The sequence below is a fragment of the Cynocephalus volans genome, chromosome 11, assembly GCF_027409185.1.
Source record: "Cynocephalus volans isolate mCynVol1 chromosome 11, mCynVol1.pri, whole genome shotgun sequence".
In the NCBI taxonomy this organism is placed as follows: domain Eukaryota; kingdom Metazoa; phylum Chordata; class Mammalia; order Dermoptera; family Cynocephalidae; genus Cynocephalus; species Cynocephalus volans.
The window spans coordinates 818,667-843,210 of NC_084470.1; the positions used below are offsets into that span (position 1 = coordinate 818,667).

At 44.5% G+C, this 24,544-nt stretch overlaps 1 protein-coding gene across 2 annotated transcripts in view; it reads left to right on the top strand.

Moving 5' to 3' along the window:
- BMPER (BMP binding endothelial regulator) overlaps positions 1 to 24,544 on the top strand; it is a 250,380-nt gene that overhangs the window by 47,300 nt on the left and 178,536 nt on the right. For both annotated transcript variants that reach the window (XM_063115102.1, XM_063115103.1), the window contains exons 4-6: positions 6,405 to 6,487; positions 7,982 to 8,072; positions 11,948 to 12,030. In XM_063115102.1, the coding sequence (XP_062971172.1) occupies positions 6,405 to 6,487; positions 7,982 to 8,072; positions 11,948 to 12,030 (257 nt within the window). The remainder of the gene's footprint in view (positions 1 to 6,404; positions 6,488 to 7,981; positions 8,073 to 11,947; positions 12,031 to 24,544) is intronic.

Below are 24,544 nucleotides of genomic sequence, written 5' to 3' on the forward strand. Positions count from 1 at the left end.
GGGTGATGTGGCTCAGATAAAAGAGGTGTTGCAAACGTTTTTCTTCCTTTGTGTATTTATTGCATATTTCCTTTATTGTACTGATTATATTAAAAGTTCAAAAGCATATTGGCTAGAAGCCCAATTTATTGGTGGTTCATAGGATCTATTTTATGACCTTAATACCAATGCCAGATATTGTGTGTACATGATACTATGAAGTGATGAGACTGAAAGCCACTATTTCATCACTTACAGCCTCCAGTAGACACAAAGACTGGAAATCCATGTTCAATCACTCGGAGGTTTTGCATTCCTTTATACTGGTGAAGTGAGTTGAATTTGCAAGTGATTTACTGTATTTGATATTTCTGCATATTTGGGGCTTTATTCATAAAATCATCAAAAATTAAGTAAAAGAGCTTTCTACCATTTCTTTTTCTATTGTGGATTATTTCATTTTAATCACATATTGATTTCCTAATTGGAAAATAAAACAAAACAGCTTTGAAAAAAGTGTTGTGGTGAGGGACACACACTACTTTTTAAGAACTCAGTTTGTGGGTCTGATTCCTTCTCTTGGGATTGAGGAAATGGTTTGGCCATAAAATTCCCATTAACCAAAAATAAGCAAAATTGCCTGCAGGATTCATGTAGGTACAGCCTTGAAGAGTAATAAAAGCCTTTTTAAAATGAACTCTTAAGGACACAATTTAAGCCCTAGAATGGCTGGTCAGATTTTATGTTTATCCCTTTTAGTTATACTTCCATATGTTTCTGGAGAACAGTGTCCGAAAAGTGGCTCATTAAAAAAATTGTATTGGGCTGGGGTAATTTGGGGCTTATTGACCAAGTCCAGGGGGAAGAGGTGCCCTATTAGGTGGTCTGGAAGCAGCAAAGAGTGGCAGACTGTCTGCTCTGTTTCCCTGTGCCATGTGGCATGAGCTGACTTCAAAGACCCCCAGTTTGGATTAATTTAAGTACATATGACTGTTGGCATGCTTGTTTCCCTCTGTTTGCATGCTTATTCCCCCCCCCCCCCAAAAAGACAAGAATAAACCAGTAGTTTGGGGGACCAAAGTGGATTTCAGAAAGAAAAGGCACTCTACTTATGTGAATTGCTCCAGGAAAGCTTTGCTTTTCTGGAGGTGAAGTTGTTAAGGGCCCACATGCCCAAGAGGAGAAGACGGCAGTCGGTGAATGTCATCCTTTCTGTGTTCTGTTTCTGTGGTTTGCAGGAATAGGAGCATGTTGATGCTTGCTGTTTATTACTAGTGAAATTAAACATTCGTTAAGTACAAAGTACTGTAAGGGACCTGGAAATTCACATTATGAATGGAGAAAGAACACAGGAGGACATTCTGAGGGGGAAACGTCAAGGAAGGCTTCCCAGAGGCTCTGACTTTAGGCTGAGTCTTGAAGGAGCAATTAGCCAGTGGAGGAAAGGAGAGCCTGGGTGACCCGTGTCTTTGTGGGGGTGACGGTGATGGAAAGAGTGCATGAGATCTCGGTGTTTCAGGAAGGGACCAGCATGCACGAAATCACAGGGTGAGATCTTCTGGTCATCCCTGGGGGAACTCTAAGTGCGGCATGTCTGCAGCAGCCGGAGTGTGTGAGTTTGGAAGCAACAGACAAGAGTATGAGGATGTGAACTGAGGCCAGGCCCGGAGCTGTAGATGCTAAGAAGTTTGGATTTTATAGTAAGCGTCATTGGTTCTGAATCCCGGCTGCTCATTAGACTCCTCTTCTACTTCTCACTTCTGGAGACTCTGATCTAATTCATCTGGAAATGCAGGACTGGGGGTGGGTGCCTGGTCTGCACCTCAGCCAGGCCGAGCACCATCCGTCCTTGATAAAGTTCCAACACGCAAATGACATTATAAGACCTGGAAGAGCACACACTGGCAGCTGCGCAGGAGGATGCCTTGAAAAAGATCCTTACCACGACCAGGAGAAACAGCCAGAGAGCTCTTGTAATAGTCCAGGTGAGGAATCACCAGCAGCTCAGCGGAGGCCGGACTGCAGGGGATGGAAGCTAACTGGAAGGGAGCATGTAGAAGGCATGAGGGATTTGAGGAGGGAAGGCACGGTCAGCAGGCCTCCGAGAGGTTCTGTAAGGTAAAGACCGAGGGTCCTTTGACTGGGCACTTAGAAGACAGCTGCAGCCCGAGAGGGTGATGTTTCAGTAGGGTGGTCAGGGCAGAAGCCAGAGAGCCTGGGCTGCAGACCTTGGACATGCATTTGGAAACATGCGGGTTCATTGTGAGAGTAACCCTGGGGCCCAAGATTCTATGGATGGAATTCCGTGGATGACGGGAAAAGGCTGGAAAGGCAGTTTGGGGCCAGGCTGTGAGGGCTTTGGATACCAGAGGTTACGTTATTGCTGATGGTAAGACCTAGTTCTCTGTGCTCAGGCTAACAGAAAAGTGAGAGCGTTGGGACCAGGAGGGTGAAACGAGGCCAGAGGAAGCTCGGTAGAAGGCCAGTGCCATTTTTTATGGTCCTGATGATTTTTAACAGCTATTTTAACAACAGGGTGATGAAAATGTGTGCTATTCTCTCTCCCTTGGGACAATGTGGCCACTGAAAAAGGTTGCAACTAATAGGAAAAATGAGTTTTATTGCTTAACTGTGGACTTCATTAATTTGTGTTCTTCCTGTTTCCATTTGCCACGTGTTCTCCGAGTTGATTAGTTTACTAGGCCAGGTTTCTCTTCGAGAGCATGCACGTCTAAAAAAGTCCCCTGAAGTTCTTCCCCACCCTGAAAATATTTAGCTTAAAAAAAAAAAAAAGCCAAAACACATACAGAAGGAAAGTGTAGCTAGTTTATTCTCATTTTTGTATTATTTTAGATGTAAAGAACAACTAGCGAGCTCTGTTTGATGGTTTAAGTCGGGGTTTCTCAACCTGGGCACAGTTGACTCTGAGCTGGTTATTTTTGCTGTGCCTTATAAGGGAGTTTAGCAGCGTCCCTCGTCTCTACCACTAGACGCCTGTAACACTCCTCACCCCCCGTTGTGATGGCCAAAAACGTCCCCTGACATTGCCAAGCATCCTCTGGGCGGGGGTGGGGGTAGACGAGATCGCTCTCAGTTGAGAGCTGCTGCTTTAAATGCACTGAAGTGATTTCATCAGAAAATACTCACTTCCTTCTGCTGCAGCACTGATGGTTTTATTGAATCCTGTAGGATCTCAAAAGCAGTCATCACAAGAAGAAAACTAATGAATGTTTAGTTTATAGATTCTCTATAGAAGGTTTATTTAAAATATATAAAGAAAAAGGAAAAGCCACTTCGCTGGTTGCTATGTGTTTACCTAACCATTCTTCCACCTACCCCACTCAGTACTCTTTCATTTAGTTGCTGAATCTGCTATCATTTCATTTATAAGAACAATGTTGGCTGTTTTCCTGGGCCATTAAGCCCTGGATACAAAGGACATTATGCTGAATTAGAAAATGCCAAAATAATACTACCAGTTTAGACTTAGATGTGAAAATATGGATTTCATGCAGAACCAGGATCCTAGTGTTAGTTTGACACCTAATTCCTTCCAATTTGGAGCAAGCCACTTTAGTCTTTCTGTGTCAGTTTTCTCCTCTGTAAAATGAAGGAGATGAGCTGTAGTGTTTGTAAGTCTGCCTCTGGTTCTAAACAGTGAAGCTCAAAATGTTTTGTCATTTCCTTGGGTCGTTCCCCCCCACTCCCATGTGCAGTGATACCCAGAATGTTCTCTGCTGGTTGCCAGTGGCCCGTGGACTACAATGCTGGTCTACAATAAGATAAATACAGAAACGGAGATTAAACAACTAGAAACAATATAATACATGTAATAATAAAAAAAATTGGGCTTATGTTTTAGTCTCTCTGATTCAGTATTTCTTCTAAGCCATTTTTATTACATTTTATAAAAGTATTAGTCCTCATTGTATTGAAAAAACAAAAACAAAACAAACTGGTCTTTCACTAGAAGGAGTTTGAGAAGCACTGTCTGGATGTATGATGGTAAATTTTCTCTGTCTAACTACCCTGGCCAAAAAGAGATAGTATATTCTGGGAATACAAAAATAGAAGCAAGGTATTGTCCATTTACTCTATTAGTAGCTTAAAGTTGTTGGCAAATAGAATTTATTATAAAGAAATTCACCTTACAGAAAATAAGAGGTCATTTATTTTGGGGGTACGTGTAAGGTTTTCTTTGTACGTATATCTGAGTTTTCACATAGCTAAAGCTAGAGTCTTGCATTAAGATAGCATGTTTATCTTAAAACGTGAACCCCCAAAGTGTCTGAAAATGCTCTTTTTTAATTGCCTTATTTCTAAAAATGCAGTTAAGCAGTGAAGCATGTTACAATCTGATTTTCCAGTACTGTATTATTGTCCAATCCTTCTTTACATGTTAACATATGGTGAAGGAACAAGGCTTCTAACAGAGTTATTTGAAACAGGAAACACTATTGGGTTCCATGAACTGTGGACCACTTGTTCCAATACCTTTATTCCACACAGAGTGGAATAATCTGGAGAGCCCTGAGCTGCCCCTGGGAGACCTTTGCACGTGACCTGGCATTGCTTGGGAACGGTTGCCTGTCCTGCAGCTCCTCCCTGGCCTATTCGGGGTTCGTAGCACATTTCCTCCTCCAGAATAAAAGAGGAGAGATCTTTGCCTCCCCTATTAGCAACAAAAAATCACCCTTTCTTTTGGTTTTTTAATCCAGATGATGAAAATATATAACATATTCGGAAACTCCACTGGCAGTCTTGGCAGGCATTTCATATTTACTTGGACTTAACATGAATTGGATTTGGTTCTCTGGTTTCCCCGCCTCCATCTCTCAGAACAAGTTATTTATTATCTGAGTGAGTCTGTGTTAGTGGATCAGACATGCACATGGCACGTCTATTGTAAGCGCATTTGTTCAGTAAGATTTATGCTAGCCCAAATTGTTTTATATTGGTTTTCATTGTTGAAAATTTACTGTATTCATTCTTGGTTTGGCATAAGTATTTGTAGTGTGCTAGAGGTTCCTGTGGTTGAACACTTTATCTCTGTAACACTTCATGCAAAGGAAATTAAAAAATATATAGTGAAAGCATTTCCCTAATATGTTTCCAGTCAGCTGTGTGCTTTAGTAATTTGATTTGTAGGAACTAGAGAGCAGAGTATTACTGAGCTCCTTTCAATCGTTCATAATTCTTTGGGAATTCAGATCATGGTTCCAAGTTTATGAAAACATCTATTGAAATTTTCCTACATCCTTTATTATTCTGCTTGTACGTAGTAAGAGGGTTTTTCGCACAGCAGTAAAAGAGCTTATGGAAGGTGAGTCTCCTTTCTGTATCTTGGACAAGAAAAACTGCTGTGAATCAGGTTGATTAGCTTGCCAGAAGTCAATCGTTGAGACAGACATCCAGGGCCTTTTATTTCTGCATTACCCCATGGGTGTGCTCCTGCTTCTGCTTCTATACTTTTTGGGTTAATCGATCCAGACTATTATTGGTAAATTTCTTTGCTTGGTGGATTCCTAAGGATACAGTGACTCTCTGCACAGCCGGTGCATCTTCCCAGAAAGTACAGCCCACAGTGTGGAGGGTGTTATTTATACAAACTGACTCAAGATCTAGGCTATGATCTTCACACCACTATTGCTTTGGCTCCGTCGATAGAGACTTAAGCTAGCTGGCTTTTTCCCCCTATTGAAGACCTCTGTCCTTTGACTTCTGTTTTTGCCAGTGAATTAGTATAATCTCTGTTTTAGCCAGTGAATTAATACGTGATAATCCATACATTGATAGTTTCAGATTTGCTTAATCTAATTTACTACCTAAAAGTAAAATAAAAGTGAAATATGAAATCATAGCTCTTGGAGCTGGGAATTAAGACTTGAAAGGTTTTATCTGATGAAGACAGTAGCTCTTCAATAATCTTAGATGGGCATAGAATTTTGCAATCAGATCTCCTATATTTTAATTTTCTGCTTTTATTTCCTGCCATGTTTTAAACTTCCCTCTTGATCTTTGCTTCCCTCAGCAACTTTGAATTTATTGTCTCATTTATTTATTTATATCTATTTATTTAGATCCTCTTTCATAGTGGGGTTGTTAGCTCTGGTACTCCTCATACTTTATTAGACATAAATAAAGCCATGAGTTTATGCATTTTGGCCAAGAGAATTTATCAATCCATGGCTTTCCATTTGAAAATGCAGTCCATGATGTTAATCTTCTCAGTAGTCAAAGAACTGATGTAAGTGAATGGCAAGGCTTAGGGCTTAGCTGTGTTTCTGGGGAAAGTAGCCAAGGAGCAGGATGGTTCCTTCGATGGCTAGTCTTGGCTTAGAGGAAGTCCCTTCTTTTTCTCCAAAGATGAAAGAAACCCACACTCATTCTTGGCCTCTCTTCTTGCTTCTGTGTTTCCTGACTAGGTTGCACCTATGAAGGAAGTGCCTATAACAGCTCCTTCCAATGGCAGAGTGCAGCTGAACCCTGTGTCCTGCGGCAGTGTCAGGTAAAGTCCAACTATTAATTCTCCAGCAAAAAGGAATTCATGATGTGCTCCTCAGCAGCCCCTTTCAGACAACACAGAACAGTTGTCTAAAAAGCTTAACAAAAATGAAGAACAAGTGAAAAACCAACTGTTTCCTTGTACGTATTTATTGTGATATTCACCGTAACAAGACAGGTACAGTATAGATATTGTATAGGACTTGCTTCCAGAAACACACAGAGGAATTGTCCACTTTTGTTAAATTGTGCCTGGAAAAGCTCTGGGAAGATGCATATGTCCTTGGGGAAGATTCATGTCTTCCTGTGAAAACATCTTTGAGAAAAACACGAATTCCTGTTAAGAGAAAAGAGGTATTGTTAGAGCGTATATGTTTTCCTCCTTTGATTTAGAAAGATTTTGAACTGGAGCCAGTCTGTAAACTGTATGCAATAGAAGAAATTAGTCACCTCAATAGTTTCAACCTGACAAATTTAAGAACCACAAGTTCAGCAGCTAAGAAGCTTATTGTGGCTGAACCCCGAAGAGTATTGACACCACATGGCTCCAATCCCTGCAGGTATTAAACACAGCAGCATAAACCAAAGGGCAGATAAAGAACCTGAGTTTTCAAACTCCTTTTCTTACCTCTATTGAAATACCCTTTAAAAGAATAATGCTTATCTAATTTTGACATGTTGAAAAAAATAATCTAGTTGTCAAATCGTTACATTTGTTTTCAGCCTGTGCAACCTCTCTCCTCAGAACAAAATTAAACAAACAAACAGACAAAAACACAACATGGGTAGAGAATTGGGAGAGAACCCTTCAAGGGCCAACTCTGAAAATCAATTAAAAAATTATTTCAATTGATACTAAGGTGATATTAGAGTCCCGATATCAGTTTGCAAATGACTCACTTGATTTTATGAAGACCTAATGCCTCTATTTTGCCATATATAATATAAACTTATCTAAACTCTTCATCCGATGCTTGAGGAAACTGAGATGCAGGCTCTATGGAGGCAAAGTGACGTTTCTAAGATTGCAGAGCTGGTCTAGCTATTTCTAGAAGGGTGGTAAGGATTTAGGTCTCCAGATGCCAGTCTGGGGTATTAAGCTTTGACTCTGTGCCTCATAATTCACAGCTTGAAGTGTAATAACATTGATAGGAAATACAGTCAGTATGGAAAACTTCAAACGATTGTGAGTGAGCGGCTAGACTCTGACAGGCACTGCCCGACAGAGAGAAGGTCTTGAGAAGCAGATTTGAAAGGAAGAAAGTAGAGCCATGAGAAGGTGCGAGGACAGGGAAGGACAGGTGGTGGGGCTCACACTCTGGGTCCTAAAGCCTTGGTGACTTGGGCCAGGTCTTACCTCACTGTGCCATGTCCCTCTGGGCCGGATGCACACCCTGCTTTGTACTTCTTGTGTTTAGAATCTTCTCCTGGTTACTCTCCAAAAGTAGTAACCGAGTGGGAATTCTGGGCTGATGGCTTGTGGTGTTCTGCTTTTCAGGAGGGTGTTGTCACAGAGTCTGAGGTGCGCTGTGTTGTTCATTGTACAAACCCTTCGGAGCATCCGGGAACATGCTGCCCCACCTGTCCAGGTAACAGTCTCAGGAAGGGGCGGGCTGGAAGGCCCCGTGGTACAGCGCGTGACTGTGGAAATCCCTCTGTGTTCTCTCAAGGATGTGTGATTTCCCCCTCTCCCGACTGGAATTTTCCTCAGTTTACATCTGTGTACCTGATGGTTTAGACAGCAAACTCCTTTGCATAGCAATGTCCAGTTGGCCTCCTTGGTGTGCCCAGTCTCAATGGAATGTGCTGGAGGTCTTGGCATGTGGCTCTCCAGGCTCGGGAGGCCTGCTTTCCACTCCGTAGGGCCACAGGTAACGCTTATTTTGGAAGGAAAGGCTGTGGCTTTCCCTTGCTTCCAGAAATGTCTTTTTTACTGCTGTGTATTGCAATGTGTTGGCCGGAGCTCGCTGTGGTGATGAGGTGACCAGATGTTTTCTGAAGACTGAGAGCTGTGTCCCTCAGTGAATTTAGCTTCGGGCTCATTGGTCTCAGTTTTCGGTGCGGGTCAGCAAGTTGTACCTGCTGTCTTTTTTAGAGGTCCTGCTGCCTAGCTGACAGCTTGGGGTCCTTCCGTTCCAGTGGCTGGAATGTTGCCTCTTACTTTTCTGAACAGGATTACAAGGCCTCCTGCATCTTTTCTTGCTCTTATGTACAACCTGGGGATTTTGAGGTGAAAGATTTTTTCTGATCTCTTAAGCCACTGGCTGACAGTCTCAGACAGGTGTTCTGCATTTTGGGTTTTCTCTGAGCACTTCTCATGGGTGGTGACAAAACTGCTGCTCTCTGCTTTGGAGGTAAACCTCCAGAGGGCCTTCTGTTCTTCAGACCTTCCTGTGAACTGGCTGCGGCACCGTGCAGCATGCTCTGCAGAGGCGGGTCCCTGCCCCATCCGCAGGCCCCAGCTGCTCCCTGCAGGCGGTCCCAGTGAGTGGCAGACCTGAGCCCCTTTCAGAGTTCAGTCTTTTCTCACCCTTGCATGACAAGGACGGCCAGTTTCCACTACTTCTGACCTTCTTAGGCCCCGGGAAGTCTTTACTTAGCTTCCTTCTCTCACTGGGATTTCTGTAAAATTATATTGTTAGATGAGCTTACGTGAAGGCCAGAAACTGGTTGGAAGTAAAATAACTCTTTCCACAATGGAATTATTCTGTATCCGTCAGAGTTTGCTTGAGTACTTTCCTCTCTAAATGCTTTGAATGTTTTCTATGGCGTAACCATATCTTTAAATGCCTGCAGGGTCCTTATTAAATTAGATCAGTAGTTCTCTAGGCTGTACATTAAAATAAACTGGGAAGTTTTAAAAAATAAATTTTGATGCTCAGGTTGCATCCCAGACCTATTTCATTAGAATGGCTGAGGATGGCACCCAGGCCTCTCAGACAATTTCTGTACACAGCCCAATTTGAGATTGACAACGAGCAAATTTTATACGGCAGGTAAATATGAATTCCCTCGTGTCAGGTAGACTGCTGCTTTACTCATAGAGTCGACTCAGAGCCACCTGCCTCATAGCCAGAGGACCCCTCGAAGCTCCACACCCCTCGCCATGTGTAACATTCAGAGACAGCCACGTTTGCAGGCGGCCTCTGAAACTGTGGGCACACAGACGGCAGGGTGTGTTGCCTCCAGCAGTTGAAGATTTCATATTGGAGCAATTGCTTCTTTCACTGATTTCTGGTGGAGTTCCCGGGCAGGTCAGGGCTGAGCTCTGTGAGCACTCTCACTGCAGTGCTGAGTGCTCGTGACCACCTCCAGAGGAACCAGGTGATGTCCACTGTTCACAGGAACAAACTGTGCCCAGTGAGGATTAGAGGCTGCCCAAGGCCGAGGCCCATGAGTGAGGAAGGGTCAAGCAGCCCCTCCCCTTCCCACGCCACCAAGTGCGTTACTTCCTGCCACGTCCACCTTGAGAACTGTTCTGCTTGGGTCCAAGTGTCCGGGAGGCAGATCTTTAAATGTTAGCATGCCAGAGCCGCATACCAGCCCCTAACACCCAGGGCAGGCTCTGTGCTCTCAGTTATGGGGTCAGGAGGCAACTTTGCTCCCTCTCCTTATTTCCAAAGGCCAACCTTTAGGGTACAAATAGTAAGACTCAGAAAGAGCCACATCCAGAATGCATTAACCTTGACTCGGGAGAGAAGCCTCAGGCAAGTCTCAATAGAGACCGTCAGGGGAAGCCCTGGGATATTCTCTGTAGTAATTCAGAAGGACTGGCATCTGCCATTGATCAGGGAATGGTATTCTGCATAATGACAAACATGTACAATCTGTGGTCAGTTTCTTCCTGAAACAGCTTTCAGAGCATTCTTGGTTGTCTGCTCCTTCCCTTTTGTCTGACTCTTTGCTCAAGGATGGTGGTTGTGATGGGAACAGTTTGCATAGAATTTTCATCTAAAATTCCTTTATTTAAGTTGTCCAGTGTAGATTGTTGTGGTTAATCTGTCTGGCAATTTGTATGACAGAATCAGTGGTGCAAACGTATACGAAAGAATTGAAGACACTTTGTTGGAAGTGTCCTTTGAGGAGAGACAACTGGGACTCTGCCATTACTAACAATGCTGAGACAGCCCTTGGGAGGACCCAGGCCTACCACGTCTTTCTGTATCACCGAGAATAGCAAGGAGGTGGTTGATTGCTAGCTCTGGGTGTGGGTTATTAAAAAGATCTTATTCTTGGGGTAGTTTTTAAACCACAGTTTCACTTGGCTGGTCAACTGCAGACTCAGAAGCATTTGTCCGCACATCTTGCAGTTGAACAAGGGTGCCCCATCTGGCTTCAAAATGAGCAGGACCAGCAGCCGCATCAGGTGGGGGTGATGCTTGTTCCCTGTGGCTGGGAACCAGCTGCTCCAAGAGTTTGGTGGGTTCTCCTGAAGCCTTTAGTTGGCAGGCCTCAGGGTGTAGATGAGTTCCTGCACACTTACTCTCTGCGTGAGAGCCAGTCCTTCATGACAGCCTTCTTTGCTGAGTCTTGCCCACTGACAGCCCTGCTTGCAGCACTGTCTGCTATGTGGAAGGTGATATCAGCTATCCTGGCCAAGCACCCTATGAGGACAGTCCTGAGGAAAGTGGCTTTGCCATTAGCTGATGGTCCTCCCATGGCCCACATGACCTGGGGTTACTGGCCAGCCTGTGCTTCAGGTCATTTGTGACATCTCTTTGGAAAATGGCATGTCCTGGGCACTTTCTGAATAGGATACACCTCCTGGGTTTTGGTCCCATTGTTAGACAAACTTGGTGGCGCCTGTGGTCCCTTTAATCCACACAGGGTGGGGCTGAAAACCCATGTGGCACCCCTGCCCTGCCTTTGCCCCTTCTTGCCTGTGCCTGGCTCTCTGCACAGTGTAGTAGGTGGATCAGAACTGAGAATCCCGGCTCTGCGGTCGGCCAGCTGGGTGAGTTACTCCCGCTCTCTGAGCCATGCTTTCCTCCTCTGTGGGAAGAGAGATAAGGGTCCCTATTTTGTAGCATCTGTGGGAAGATGGAGTGAGGTTGGGGTGCGCAGGGCTGGGAGAGGCCTCACGATGCCTGGGCACTCACCAAGGGGCAGTGCTTAGTGTCATCTGCTCTCCGCCTCCCTGGCCCTCCGTGCTTGGTGCCCTTGGCCGTGGTCAGCACGGGCACTGTGCAGCTCCTGGGACTCACCGCAAGGCTCACTACCACACCCTGCTACCCCCTGCGCTGGCCCAGGCTCCACCGTGTCTGGGCTTTTGGTCCCATGCCAATCTTTTGCACTCTATTTCATTTTATTTTTTTTTTGCTATGTGACAATCCTGTCCACTGGTTAAGGAGGACACTCTGCTGGGTGGAGGTGGAGGTGGAGACAGATCAGCAGGGGATAGAAGGTCCATGTCAAGCTCAACAAGGACGGCTGCCCTAATTCCAAGCTCTTCTTTGCTTCCTAGGCTGTGTGTTTGAGGGTGTGCAGTACCGAGAAGGACAGGAGTTTTATCCGGAAGGAAACAAATGCACCAAGTGCTCCTGTGTGGTAAGTCCTGCCGTGCACGGTACGGGGTGATGGTTTGGGCTGGTTGCTGTCGGGACTCAGCGGGCCCAGCCCTGCCCTGTGCAGTCTCTCTCTCCTCTCCTCTCAGGAGAAGCCAGTGCGTGTGTGCGTGTGTGTGGGGCTGTCTCACGCACTGCAGGGTGTGCACAGCAGCTCTGGCCGCCACCCACTGGGTTCCAGCAGCACCGTTGTACGGCCGACAGTGTCTGCAGACATTGCCCTGTGTCCCCTCGCCTCCAGCTGAGAACCACCGCTCTAGAGAGAGAGGGAGAGAGGCTGACTTTCCGTCACTTGCTTCCTTCTTTGGGAAGACCGTGGGTTTTCTGTTCCTTGGGGCACAGGAGCTTCTTGATGAGGCAGCTCTTGAGTTCTTTCGTGCTGTCACATGGGAAGCAGATGGGGAGCAGCACAGCTGCCTCAATGTGTTCTGTGGGGCGAGGACCTGATCTAACGGCTGGTCATTTACGGCGGGGGCATAGCTGGGAGCAAATCACCCCTAAATGGTGGCTTCGGGACGCAGTGGGGATTCGTGAGACAGACAGAGCCGCACATGTGTCTTTCTAAGCATTGTCGACTTCTCACCCACACGCTCGGGATATCTTCAGAGGGCTTAGGAAGGAAAAAGGAACTTGGCATGTGTTACAATTCTAGAGGGATCTTTTTTATTAATGTATTTTAAATCTGGGGTAAGATCATTGGTGGTGGTAGTGGTGATGGTAGTGATGAGGAACCTCGTCTTAAGCAGCTGCTCCGCGTTATTTATAGTAGGGAGTTAGTACAACCATAGATCTTTTAAGCTTTTAATCTTTTGTAATAAAGAACAGACATTTTCCAAGTCACTTGTGACTCCGTATGCATCTCAGAATATTAAAGAGACAATACATGGGAATTCTAGCATTCTAATTTCACCAGAGCAGAATCATATGTGGACCGTCATAAATCACAGCATCAGTCATTTCTCTACATGCCTTTTCTAAAATCTTTCCTCCTTCCTCCAGCACATGCGCACCCAGCCAGGGAATTCAGATTAGAACAAACGTGACCGAGGGGATAGTTTTGTATGAAAGGGAAAGAGAAAAGGAAGGAAGGAAGGGGGAAGAGAGAGAGTGAGAAACATATGTAATATGATATATGTAATAGACAGCATGTATATAATAATGTATAAAAATACAAAAGTAATTTACTAATGAAAACAAGCATGAGCTTACGTATTCTGACTCAACTTCCATGTTTTTCCTCTCTTGCTAATAATGGTTACATAGCTTTATGTTATTTTTTATGTAAATGATTTTTATTTGCCAGTAAGTATTGACCATTTTTCAATTTTATTTCTTCCATATCGGAAGCTGTAGACTTTTCTAGTAATTGTTTATTTTATTAATTGCGTTCTTTTGGGAGTAGATTGAATAAAAACAAGGCATATTTCAATAGGAAATTTTAAATGTGCACCCGATGAGTCGTCTTTCCTGTAGAGGTGTGCTGAGGTCAGGCAGCCGGGCCTCCACCGATGGAAACTTAGAAGGTGGCCAGGAGGATGGAAAGGTCTTGCAGTTTTACCAACGACAGTCATCAGAGTCATGCAGTGTTAGAGCTGGACACGGGCTTGGGGTGACATGCCCAGGGCTCACAGACTCAAATGCACTAAAGGCATTCAGATTGTACATGTTTCATTGCACACAATGCATGTGGAACGAAACACACCTGGAGGCCAAGTCCAGGCCCCGGGAAGTCTTGCTTTCATTTTTGGTTGAAAAAATAAAAATCCAAAAATGTTACTTGCCCAAGATTTCCTGCTCAGTGAGTTCTCTCCAGACCTATAGTCTGTATCCTTTCCCATATCTCTATGTTTTCTTTCCCGTATTCATTCCAGTTGCCACCCTCAGCACTGAAAGGGCAGCTAATGGTTTTGGTTATGTCTCTGACATCAGTCTTTACAGACCAATAGAAGAATGGAAGAGCACAGGGAGCTCCTGCTCGAGGGTGAGACTTTCGTGTGTGGGCTTGGGTAGCGGAAGGGCCATGAGAGCAGTCTTTATTGTTGTGAATACGAAAGTATGAGGTGCAAGCTTTCTTTTTTGTAGCTTGCTATTAAAATAACCTGGTTCTTAAAATATTCCTTCATTTTGCTATCATTTTGGTGTAGTACACTAAAAAAAAAAACAAAAAAAAACATAATGTCGTGGCAGCAAATGGCCCTGTCTTGAGAGTGGTAACTGTGGAGATGTTTGCTTTAGAAAGTAACATTCCAAATGTATGGCCTGGCTCTGTAGCTGGGAGACTTGAAGTCCGCCAAGGTTGCCCGGCAGCGGACTCGGAAGCTTTGGCGTGTAAGGTGTGTGTGTGTTGTGGGGTTGTTCATCTTGCTGAGTGAGAGGGCAAAGCCAGAGAAAGGCTTTAAACAGGACCAGTGTGAGGCCGAACGCTCCACTGAGGAGGTTCAGGGACGGGCATTCGGAATGTTAGGCTGCAAGGTCCCCTGTGCAAAAGAGGGTGCTGTACATAACCTGCTGTGCTTTGGTCAAAAGGAAAACATTAGTACTTGTTCGACAGAGAGAGAGATATAAACACATTTATGCATTTGGGCATGTATATAGTATTTACGTTGAATATATATTTGTATTTATGTCTCTATCTGTAAGTGCATATATCTACACACACACACACACACACACACACACACACACAATGCATATAGACATGACTGCAAATATAAATACAGATATACATGTACACATGTTTAAGTTCAGATTCCCTTAGAAGCAGACCTGTGGCAGGTGTTTGTGTGTAAGTGGTTTATGTGGGAAATAGAGAACTCTCTGGCAGGAGAATGTGGAGGTAGACGAGGAAGGGCAGGCCACCGGCTGAGGGCGTGTGACCAGTGCTGTGATCTAAATGTCCCCCAGATTCAGGTGTTGAAACTTAATCCCCATTGTGGTGATATTAAGAAGTAGGACTTTAGGGGGTGATTGTCCCCGAGGCTCTGCCCTCAAGAATGGATTAGTGTCTTCATGAAAGGGCTGGAGGGGCAGTGGTTGGCCTTTCGTGCCCTTCTCTCTTCACCATGTGAGGACAGTGTTTGTCCCTCTGGAAGACTCAACAACAAGGGGAGAAGCAGAGAGAGCAGCCCTCACCAGACACTAAACCTGCCGGTGCCTGGATCTTGGACTTCTCAGCCTTCAGAGCTGTGAGAAATGCGTTTCTGTTTTTTATGAATTACCCAGTCTGTGGTCTTTTGTCATAACAGCACAGATGGACTGAGACGGCAAGTGGGCTGCCATTGTGCGTGGCCAGAGTGTGACCCTGCTGGGGCAACTCTGGACGCCTGTGCAACGTGCATGCACCGACTCTTACCGGCCATTGGTTGAGTGCTGCTCCTAGGGGGTGTTACGTGGGCAGCATTTCCAGCCTGCCACTCCGGTGGCATAGTGGCCTTTAGCAACCAGAGGAAGAAACACAGGGGCTGGCAGTTAGAAGCCTGGCAGTGTGTGTGGAGGGGTCAGGCTGAGGGGATGCGAGAGGCAGCAGCAGAGTCAGCTGCAGCACGCTGTATGTGTCCACGTGTACGTATACTTGCACTAAACGTGTATACACTGATATATTTATATCTGTGAGTTTGTCCACATAGATGCGCTCACACACCCATGCACACACATACGTGGACACCGGACCGCTGGCCTTTCCCCAAACCCACCACTCTTTCCTACTGCTCTGGCCCTTTGCTCATGCTGCTGCCCCGTCTGGAATCCTTTTCTTCCCTTGGTCACTTGGTGAGTGCCTGACCTTTCCAGGGCAGTTGTCACTACCTGCTGGAACTCCCTGAGCACCCACTTCCCCAGGCAGAGGTGACTACTTTCTCATTTGTATTTCTGGGGCTCCGTGGCTCTCCCTTGCCAGCTTGCCTGCCGTCTTTCCCTCCCTCCTTCTCTTCACATACACACACCCGTCAAGGTGAGCCCTTGCCCCCTGGTGTCACGGTCGTTGCTTTACTTTCCTCTTCTCTGTGTTAGTTGTGGAAGGAGCCATGGCTTTGTTCATCTGCCGTCCTCGCTGCTGGGCACCGTCAGTAACGTTAGTGCCCTCTCCTTTCCTGTTGCTGTCTTTTAAGGCAGTGTGCGAAGAAAGTCATGTTTTCTCTTCCACACTGTGACGGTTCCGCCCTTTCGAGCTGGCCAGCCACTCTCGCCTGGGAGAATGGCCTTCGTCAGACATCCCACTGCCCCGAGCCTGCTGCTGGCCTCGGGGTGCACCTGTGGAGCCGGGCCTGTGTGCAGCGCCCCTGGCGTGTGTCATCTGTCTCTGATGGGTGACATGCCAGCCCTTCGAGGTGTCCTCCACTCTCAAGTAAATATCGTACACGCCATGTGGGTTGTATTTGAAGTCCTACCACTTAGTTACACCCTCCAAATTTGTGAAAATCTGTCTACTCATGTTTTGTGATGTGGTGACAGAGAGGCAGACCACCAGAAAGACATTTCATCTTATGATATGGATTCCTTCAATAATGAAACAAATGCCTTACATATGATTTTACATCCTGACTTTAGTTGGGCAGGGGATATGGCATTCCAGACAGCTGAGAACATGATAACATTTGAAAATATCTGGCGAGGATTTCACAACCTCTTGCTCGTACCCATTCCAGGAGCAGAGCATCTAACATTTTTAGGTGTGAATATCATCATGACTCACTTAGAAAATACACAGCTTTATTAGTCACTTGTTAAACTATATCTTCCCCACTTACCCATTATATAAATACACGATCCAAGAGAATTAATTCTCCAGAGTATTAATCAGGGCAGTGACATCTTGAGTTCCTTTAGCTGTTCCGTATAGTTGTCTAGTTATCTGAGTCATGTTAGAGTGATTCCTTTTGGGATGTGTTTGGTGGGAATAACTACTAAAATCATTTTACTATGGAAAGATGATGCATTCAGAAGACTGAAGCTAAGAATGGTTTATAAGTATACTGGGCATTGGTTAAAGCACACATTTGCACTTTTTTCAGTTTAGGTTTGACTTTTTGTTACCTTCCTAACTGTACAGCAAACAATTTTGTGTGCTTTTGTTCAGTCAAATTTTCAGTGAATAGGGTGGCAGCAGTTGGCATGGACATTTCTGAGAAACCCGTCTTCAGGGCTGTAAGACTAAATATCAAGGTGCCAATGAGAGATGTCTGTGCTTTTTTTTTTTTTTAACCAAACTATTTTAATAACCCTACAGGCTCAGCGTTCTTGAAAATTGCTTACGGAAGGGAGTACCGCTCCAGGGTTGTAGGACACTCTTAACAGAGTGGCAAGACATTAGTTTGTAAAACCAGCCAAATTATCCAGCCAAGATCAATTACTTTTGCTGACAAAGGCGTATTAAGTTCAGAGGATTTTTACCAATAACAGGGGTTGTTAATGGGCTGTCTGTGATGAAGGAGCCGTGCTTTACTGGCTCCTAGAAGCCCTGAAGTCCATAAACACCTTTGCTCTCACTTACACTTCAGATATTGTGAAGTGCTGTCTCCCAGGGAAAAGGAAACTCTGAGGAAGGCTATTTGGAGAGAACAAAGAAAACAGAGATCTTCATGGCTCTCCGGTCCTCCTAGACCGAATCCCTGAAGATGCTCTGCACAGCTTGGCATGGTCCAGCCTCTGCCCGCCTCTCCGGCCTCATCAGCACCCGTGTCCCTGGTTCTCTTGCCCTGGTCACACTGGCCTTCAGACAGGTCCTCTTGAGCCCCGCTAGACAAAGTGTGGTCCCCACTGGCAGTGTGGGCCTCACCTGGGAGCTTCTTAGAAATGCAGAATCCTTGTCCCTATTCAGGGCACCTGAATTGAAATCTGCAGTTTAACAAGAGCCCTGGGGGATTCATCTGCCAAGGGAGGTTTGAGAAGCACTGGTCTAACGTGTCACGGCCCTCGTGGAGGCTGCTTTTTCCTCTTCTCTCCTTCCTCCTCCTCCCCGTCGCCCCCACACCTACTGGGCGCCTGTTCATCCTGCTCTTGGCAGCCCCAACATTCTTTCAGGAAGCGGGTTCTGACTCCCGAGACCAGATCACTTCCTGTGGGTCAGCCCTTTTATAGGACCCCACACCTTACCTCCCATGAATCAAAAATGATTTTTTGTTAGAAATTTTTGTCGGTGGTGATTTTATTTAACTCCATCCATCGGTGTAGAATGGTGACCTCATATCTTCAGTTCCTGGCACAGAACGGGTTTGCATAATAATCGCTGAGTTCCCGAGCAAGTGAGTGCTAACTTCCATCTTGCTTTCTCCCCCCCCCTCCCGCCTCTGCACCCGCCCCCCATCCTGAACATTTAGTCTTTCCTGATTCAGCAGGGAACAGAGAGTTGCACTTCACCATGGACGAGCTCAGAAAGGAAGACAGATTTACACTCAGCGGCTGTAGCCCTTATTCTAAATTGCTTTGTATGGAATGTGTATGACTTCCCTGGGGACATCTTGTTTGAAAAGTGTTCTCTAAGCCTCCAAGATTCCCACAGCTCCGGAGGGCAGGAAGCTGCGGTGGCAGGAAGCTGTTGCCTGTGATCAGGGCTGCTCGCTGTGGCAAAGCTTTAAAAGAGAGTGCGATCCTCGACCCTCAGAGTTGACCTTGCCCTGGACTATGAGGGGGCATGTCTGACCCCTCCCCATCCCGGTGTCTCCAGCTGAGATCGCACTGCCCTGTAGTAGGGAGCAGAGGGACACCTCATCATTTCTGTGGTCACATGACGCCACGGCAACACAAGTTCCATAGTCCCAACCACGCTGTTTCTCCTCTGGCACGGGGACTTGGCACCCCCAGTGTCTGAAGTCTCTCTCGTGGCCTCTGCCTTACTTGAGATAATATGTGCAATTTGGTGCGTGTTAGTCATAAGCTGTCATTATATCTTCCTTGTCCATGGGGAGAAATTTGGCTGCATCTGGGCAATAAATTGGAGAATTGAGCAATTATTGAGCGAATTAGATCAATGTGGGCAGTTTATCTAACTATTGTGGGCCAAAAAGCCTCAGAGGACTTTTCCAAACTAGCCTGAAATATTGGATAATTGCTGTAGGGTTCCATTCTGTGTCGTAGATGTACCGTTACCCTGAGGACAGCAAGGTCTTAGTTTTGAATGGTCAGTTGGAAAGAAAAAGTCTTTTGTAAAGGGTTGGCTAGCACTCGGCCACTGGGAGGGGCCTCCAGCTGGCTTAGAAGAGGGGCTGATGTCCTGCTTCAGTTTTGGCTGGACCGTGAGATTGTGAGTCTTGGTGTTTTATGTCAGAATGAATTTGAGTACTTGTGATCTGCCTGTCAGCTAAAGCTTCTATTGGAAGGTCTATTTTAATTCCATCCTCATTGGGTTGAATCCACAAATGGACAACTATTACTGTGGGCTGTCGAATTCTGGCTTCTTAAAAATACCACCAAAATGACCTGTTTATAAGACAAAGCTGAGTTAATCACCTGCCCTGGTCATTGATCATTATCTTGATAGAGCCTTAATAGCGTCTTAGAAGGGAGAGAGCAAAGGTGGGACATTGATGAGGGTTTGGGGTCTGGCTTAAGGTGGATCTTTCAGTATGAGGACTTGATTTGTAATGAGCAAATTTCATAGTATTGCTATTTAGAATCGGTGGAAACAGCAAGGCAAGAGTTTACGCACCGAGTTGTGTCATCTGTGTTACTAGATCGTACCTTCAGGGCCGACCCCGTGGTGCACTCAGGAGAGTGCAGCGCTGGGAGCGCAGTGACACTCCCACTGCGGGTTCGGATCCTGTATAGGACTGGCCGGTGCGCTCACTGGCTGAGTACCGGTCACCAAAATGACAAAAAAAAAAAAAAATTAATTTCTTGGGAGAGTGTGGCGCTGATCATACCTTCAGCAAGGTGAGGACTTTCATCAAGTTCCTGAAACCAGTGGGGACTCTAATTTTTTGTTTTTTTAATGTTTAAAAAATTAGGAATAACTGCTGTATATTTTAAATCTTATCTCAGCTCTTCCTTATGTGTTTTGAGGACAAATCCCAAATTTTAATTTCCATATATATCTTTATTTCTGTGGCTTGGAAGATTCCTTATGATAATTTCTTTATTTAATTTATAGCTGAATAAAGTTATTTCTCTGCACAGGGAGCTATCACCTTAGTAATAAGCCTAAGGGGGAAAATAGTTGGAAAGGAAACTTCTTGTATGACATTTGGGCATTAATATGAATACACAGTTTGAAAACAGATCAGCAAACAATTTATTTACAAAGGAATTATTGACAATAATAGCGATTATTAATGAACGTGCACTCTATGCCGGGTACCTATAGTACTTTAATGTTAATTTTCAAGATTGTTCTGCAACCTAGGAGGAGTTAGCCCCTTGTGTTGATGAAGAAACTGAGATTCTGAGAAGTTTAATAGCTTGCCTAAGGTAAAAAAGCGAACAAGAATTGAAACCCTGATCTGCCTGATGATAAAGCCACATGTCATTTCTCCCCAGCTACTCTCTTCCCCCACCAGCCAGTGTAATTTGGAGATATTATCTATGATTGTTCGTAGACATTTGGGACTGAGACATGCCATTTGCATCTATGGAGTAAAGAACAGCCAGACGTTTCAAGGGAGAAATGATGATGAAGTGAGCATCTAAAGAGAACCTCGAATCCGGGGCAAGAGATATTAACACAGTAAAACATAAATTACACTTCCTCTCTCCAAAGTCCACAGGTCTAAGCAAGTTTAAACTCACAGCAGATTTCAGCCTTGGGTGTTCAGCCTCAGTGCACGTCACCGTGATGCCAGAGTGGAAGAAGAAGATATCTGTCAGTCTCACATCAGCTGGGGAGTGGAGACACTACGATCTATTGTGCACCTCCTCGCCAAGAAATTATGAATACACCGAGAAACTGTGATCGTTCTGGGACAGAGCCAGCCTCATTGTCTCTGCTTTCAAAGATGGGCAGAAATAAATATTTATCCAAGTGGGGCCCATCTATCCCTTGTAATTGTACACTGAAGGAGTTTCAGCATTTATTCTGGATAGCCTTCCTTAGGAACTTTAGAGAGGATTTGGGTTCACCGAGACACACATTTCAGTGGTTTTGTGAATGTAAATTTATCCTCCTAGTACAATGAAGGAGAAACTGCAATTGCTTTTGAAGAGTTGCTTTCCTCAGTCTGTCTAAGAAGCAGGTGTATTCAGAAGTGCAGGTGAAGTTTGAAACAGGTCTGAAGAGTTGGTAGAATTAGCTTCATTGATTAAGTCTCCTACCATTGTATTCTCACAAAGAACATTCCTTTTATTTCTTCTTCTTTCTTTTATTCTCTTTAATATTTGTCACATGATGGGCCCCTCTCATCTCCTAAAAATCCCAGGAAAGATACCAATTTTACTAAACTGTAAAGACTTTTCCAACTCTGCCCATTCCTTCTTCCATTTTTACATCTTTCTCTTGTCTCTGCAGCCAGCCAGTTGTTTATTAATTTATCAGTGACTGAGTGTCTGCTGTGTGTTAGACACTAGACTAGGCACTGAGCAGTCAGGGATGAAGGGACTTCACTGTTTCTCTCCAGACAATTACAATCTATTGACCTGGGTGTATCTATGAGGGTTCTTTAAAAAGTTCATGGAAGAATTTGGATTATCTTTTAATTCAAATTTTTCCATGAACATTTTGAACTGTTATAAATAAACCCCAAAGCAAATCACAATGCAACGTTTTTTGTGTCACACAAAGAATATTTTATGATAATTACAAAAAAGCCCAAATTGGAAAATAGAAATAATTGTACAGCTCAAAGATAATTACTGTTTGATGGAGTTTGGATGTGTTTTTCCCTCCAAAACTCATGTGGAATTTTGATCCCCAACATGGCAGTGTTGGAAACTGATTGAGTCACGGGGGCAGATCCCTCATGAATGGATTAATGCTTTCCCTGGGGGAGGGGGAGGAGTGAGTGAGTTCTCACTCTATTAGTTCCCACGAGAGCTGGTTGTTTATAGGACCCTGGGACCTCCCCTCTCTCTCTTGCTTCCTCTCGCCATGTGATCTGCTTGTACCCTCTGGCTCCCTGCCACTTTCCACCATGAGTAGAAGCAGCCTGAGGCCCACACCAGATGCAGCTGTCCCAGAATCATAAGCCAAATAAACCTCTGTTCTTATAAATAACCCAGTTTCAGGTATTTCTGTTATAGCAACTGCTTCCTGGCCCACTCCTTCCTTTGCTCTTCCAGCCTTCTCCTGCCGGCCTGCTTCCATTCTCCTGTCATTTCTGCTCACCCCTGAGCTGCCCTTCGACGTTCTCCCCAGCAGCTCTGCGTGACAGCCTGGTATTAGTAAAGTACCACAGTGCACTCTCATTGCTGCCTTGATCTCTCCTCGAGTAACCACCCCAGCGTTTTGCACACACTAGATATTCAGGAAATATCTTCCGCATGAATTGATGACACATTTTGGCACCTTTTAAATGTCATTCAAATGTTCAGTTTGGAGGGTGGCAGTGCTTTTGTGGTCCCGTGAATGGCTTCAGTTACCACCGTTCCCTCAGAGTGGAATTTTAAATGGTACCACTTGTTTGGTGTGTAAGCAGTGATACGTTTGGGTCTCAGGGAGCCATGGCCTTCCCTAAAGATAGGGGGATTCCGACCCGCAAACACACATGGAGAAGCGTATTTCCCCTGCATACAACCAGCGTTCTCTTGTGCAGCCCATCCCAGGCCTGCACCGAGTCAGACGCAGTGAGTCATCCTTCTGAAATGCACCGAAGTTCTCTAGCTGTAGTTTAGAAGAGCCAGCGTGAAATGCTGAGCAGACTGTGCTGTTTGAAATGGGGACAGGCCTCCAGGATCAGGGGGAGCCTTCCGTGTAAGCAGCACCACGAAATATGGAAACGACCAGGAGTTAGCTCCAGTGTCAAACGCATCGTCACGTAATTCCTCGTGCTATGTTTTCACACCAGTGCTTCGCTGCTTCTCTCTATGACATGTAAGAGAATCAGACAATGTGATCACGGTTAACAACGTTGTGTTCCAGATGTTGAACTATAAAACTATGTGAGAACTTTCTAAACTCTGAACATTGCTGGAATTAAAGGAAAAAAGTGATATGTATAATGAATAAAAGAATGGCTATGGCCTGTCCATGACGTTCTCTTTAGGTGGGGGGCGAGGAGACGGTGCCTGTTCCATTCTTACTCCGATTAAATGTAAATTTGTCACGTTGTCAAACATCGACCAAAGCAATAGGAAGGAGCACTCAGGATGAGGAAGTATCCTCTGGGCATATTTGAAGAACTAAAACTCAGTCACAAAAAATGACTTTTTAAATGTGAAATGAATATAAAATTACTTCCACCACATTATTTATGCTGATATCTTATTTTTTTTCATGATTTCATTTGATGAAACAAGCTTTTAATATCCTTTCACATACTGTGTTGTGACTGTGTTGACTTTCGGGCTCTTTCCCCTACTAATTTGAGTTTGTGAATGTGATTGGAACATGCCAGGAGTGACTCTTCTTGACGTTGGTGGGAAACACATTTCTTTTCAGTTTCAAGTTCAAGAAAAGGAGAAGCAGGGGACTCTCGAGAATTTTTGGTTTTGTAATTAGGTTTTCAGTGTCCGTAATATTCGTAAACAACGGACACAGCTGTCTTTAATAACTAAGCCCACTAGCTGAAAGAACAGGACACGTGCCAGAAAAAAGGCTGTAAGAGTTTTTTTCCAAACAGAAATTTTCATAGATTGAAGCAAGATTTCATTTATAACTAAACTGGATGTTTACCCTAAACTTCTATCATTAAGTAAAATCATTTGACCAAGCACTAGGAAAAGTGCAGTGAAGTTTTTGATGTTTTAAAAAGCTTAGCCTTTGCTGCTATATTGTTCTGATTAGTTTTAGGGCATGCAGATGGATTCTGTCTCTCTCAGAGGGGAACTGTTGTGGACAAAAGGTCACTGGCTGGGGACGGAGGGGATCTGGGGTCCTGTTCTGCCTCTACCACTGGCCAGTTGTATGACCTGGAGCCTTCCTTCTAAGCTTTCTGAGACTCAGTTTCCTCATCGGTAAAATGAGGGCCTGTTAGAACCTTGACAGTTCTACAGTTCTGTACTTTACCAACTCATAAAAGGCCTCCACTTCCCTGGGAAGCAGGTTATTTGATTGACTCTAAATACCAGTTAACAGAAAAATATTTTTCTAATGTAATAATAGGTCGTCAATACATTTTTAAGTTTACTTTAAAAAATTTTTAAATTTATACAATTTATGCAGTTGACTCTTTTGGCCTACCTGTCTATGATTTTGAGAAATATAGTCATACACATTTTAAAATAGTTAATATTATCATAAGTTATATTCAAAGATGCAAAAAGTATGTATAATTGCAGCCATTGTAATACTTACTGTATTAAAAAAACAAAAAGAGAAGCAGTTTTTTACTCTTCGCTCTTAAAGTTTCTCTGAAATCACAGGACATGTCTGGTACCTCCAATATATCGATGAGGAGCAAGAGGCTCTCATTTAT